Genomic DNA, 1,192 nt, shown 5'->3' on the forward strand with positions numbered 1-1,192 from the left:
AATGAGGAATAGACAAGACATTATTTGTTAAAGAAGAGCATGGTAAACTCATGATAGCTCAAATATATGTTGATGACATTGTGTTTGGAGGGATGTCAAACTAGATGGTATAACATTTTGTCAGGCAGATGCAATTTGAGTTTGAAATGAGTCTTGTTGGTGAAGTGACATACTTTCTTGGGCTCCAAGTCAAATGAATTGATGACATTATCTTCATCTCTCAAAGCAAGTATGCCAATAATATAGTGAAGAAGTTTGGGATGGAAAATTCTAGTCATAAAAGGACACTTGCATCAACTCATTTGAAACTGACTAAAGATGAAAAAGGTGTAAATATGGATCAAAGTCTATACAGGAGTATGATTGGTAGTATGCTTTATCTTATAACTAGCAGATCTGACATTATATTTGTTGTAGGAGTTTGTGCTAGATATCAACCTGAACCCAAAATGAGTCATATTACTCAAGTGAAAAGGATTCTGAAGTATATCAATGGAACTAGTGAATATGAAATGTTGTATTCTCAAAATGCAAACTCCTTGCTTACAAGATACTATGGTGCCGATTGGGCAGGCATTGCTGATGATAGAAGAAGCATTTCTGGAGGATGTTTCTTCTTGGGAAATAATCTTATATCTTGGTTCAGTAAGAAGCAAAATAATGTGTCTTTATTTACAACTGAGGCTAAATATATTGTAGCAAGAAGTAGTTACTCTCAATTAAATTGGATGAAATAATTACTAGAAGAATACAATGTCCAGTATGATGTCATGACATTGTACTGTGACAACCTAAGTGTAATTAACATTTCCAAACAACCTTTTCAGCACAGCAGAACTAAGCATATTGATATCCGTCATCACTTCATTAGGGATCTGGTGGAAGACAAAATTGTTACTCTTAAGCATGTAACTACTGAGAAGCAACTAGCAGATATTTTTACCAAAGCTTTATATGCAAATCAGTTTGAAAAATTAAGGGGCAAATTGGACATTTGCATGCTTGAAGAATTATAGCAATCACTGAAGTGGAGATATGGAAATCAAATTTTCTCTTCCCTCAACTTAATTATGCATAAAAATCAAGGACTATCATTACAATTTTTCCTTATTTTTCCAATGCTCCACCCTAGCCACTCTCACGTTACCTCCTACATTCTCTCTCTTAACCTTGCTCTCAGACACTCTCATCT

The 1,192-nt window shown here is 34.4% G+C and overlaps 1 protein-coding gene across 1 annotated transcript; it reads left to right on the plus strand.

Annotated features, from left to right (window-relative positions):
• The first annotated feature begins 260 nt into the window (after nt 1-260).
• On the plus strand, nt 261-737 carry LOC127112821 (secreted RxLR effector protein 161-like). The gene has a single exon (XM_051046395.1). The coding sequence runs from the start codon at nt 261-263 to the stop codon at nt 735-737; it is 477 nt and encodes a 158-aa protein (XP_050902352.1).
• Nucleotides 738-1,192: the final 455 nt, after the last annotated feature.

The sequence above is a fragment of the Lathyrus oleraceus genome, chromosome 1, assembly GCF_024323335.1.
Source record: "Lathyrus oleraceus cultivar Zhongwan6 chromosome 1, CAAS_Psat_ZW6_1.0, whole genome shotgun sequence".
Lineage (NCBI taxonomy): Eukaryota > Viridiplantae > Streptophyta > Magnoliopsida > Fabales > Fabaceae > Lathyrus > Lathyrus oleraceus.

Excerpts from the sequence above, each read along its gene's own strand:
- LOC127112821 (XM_051046395.1), top strand. The coding sequence starts at position 261 with ATGGAAAATTCTAGTCATAAAAGGACACTTGCATCAACTCATTTGAAA.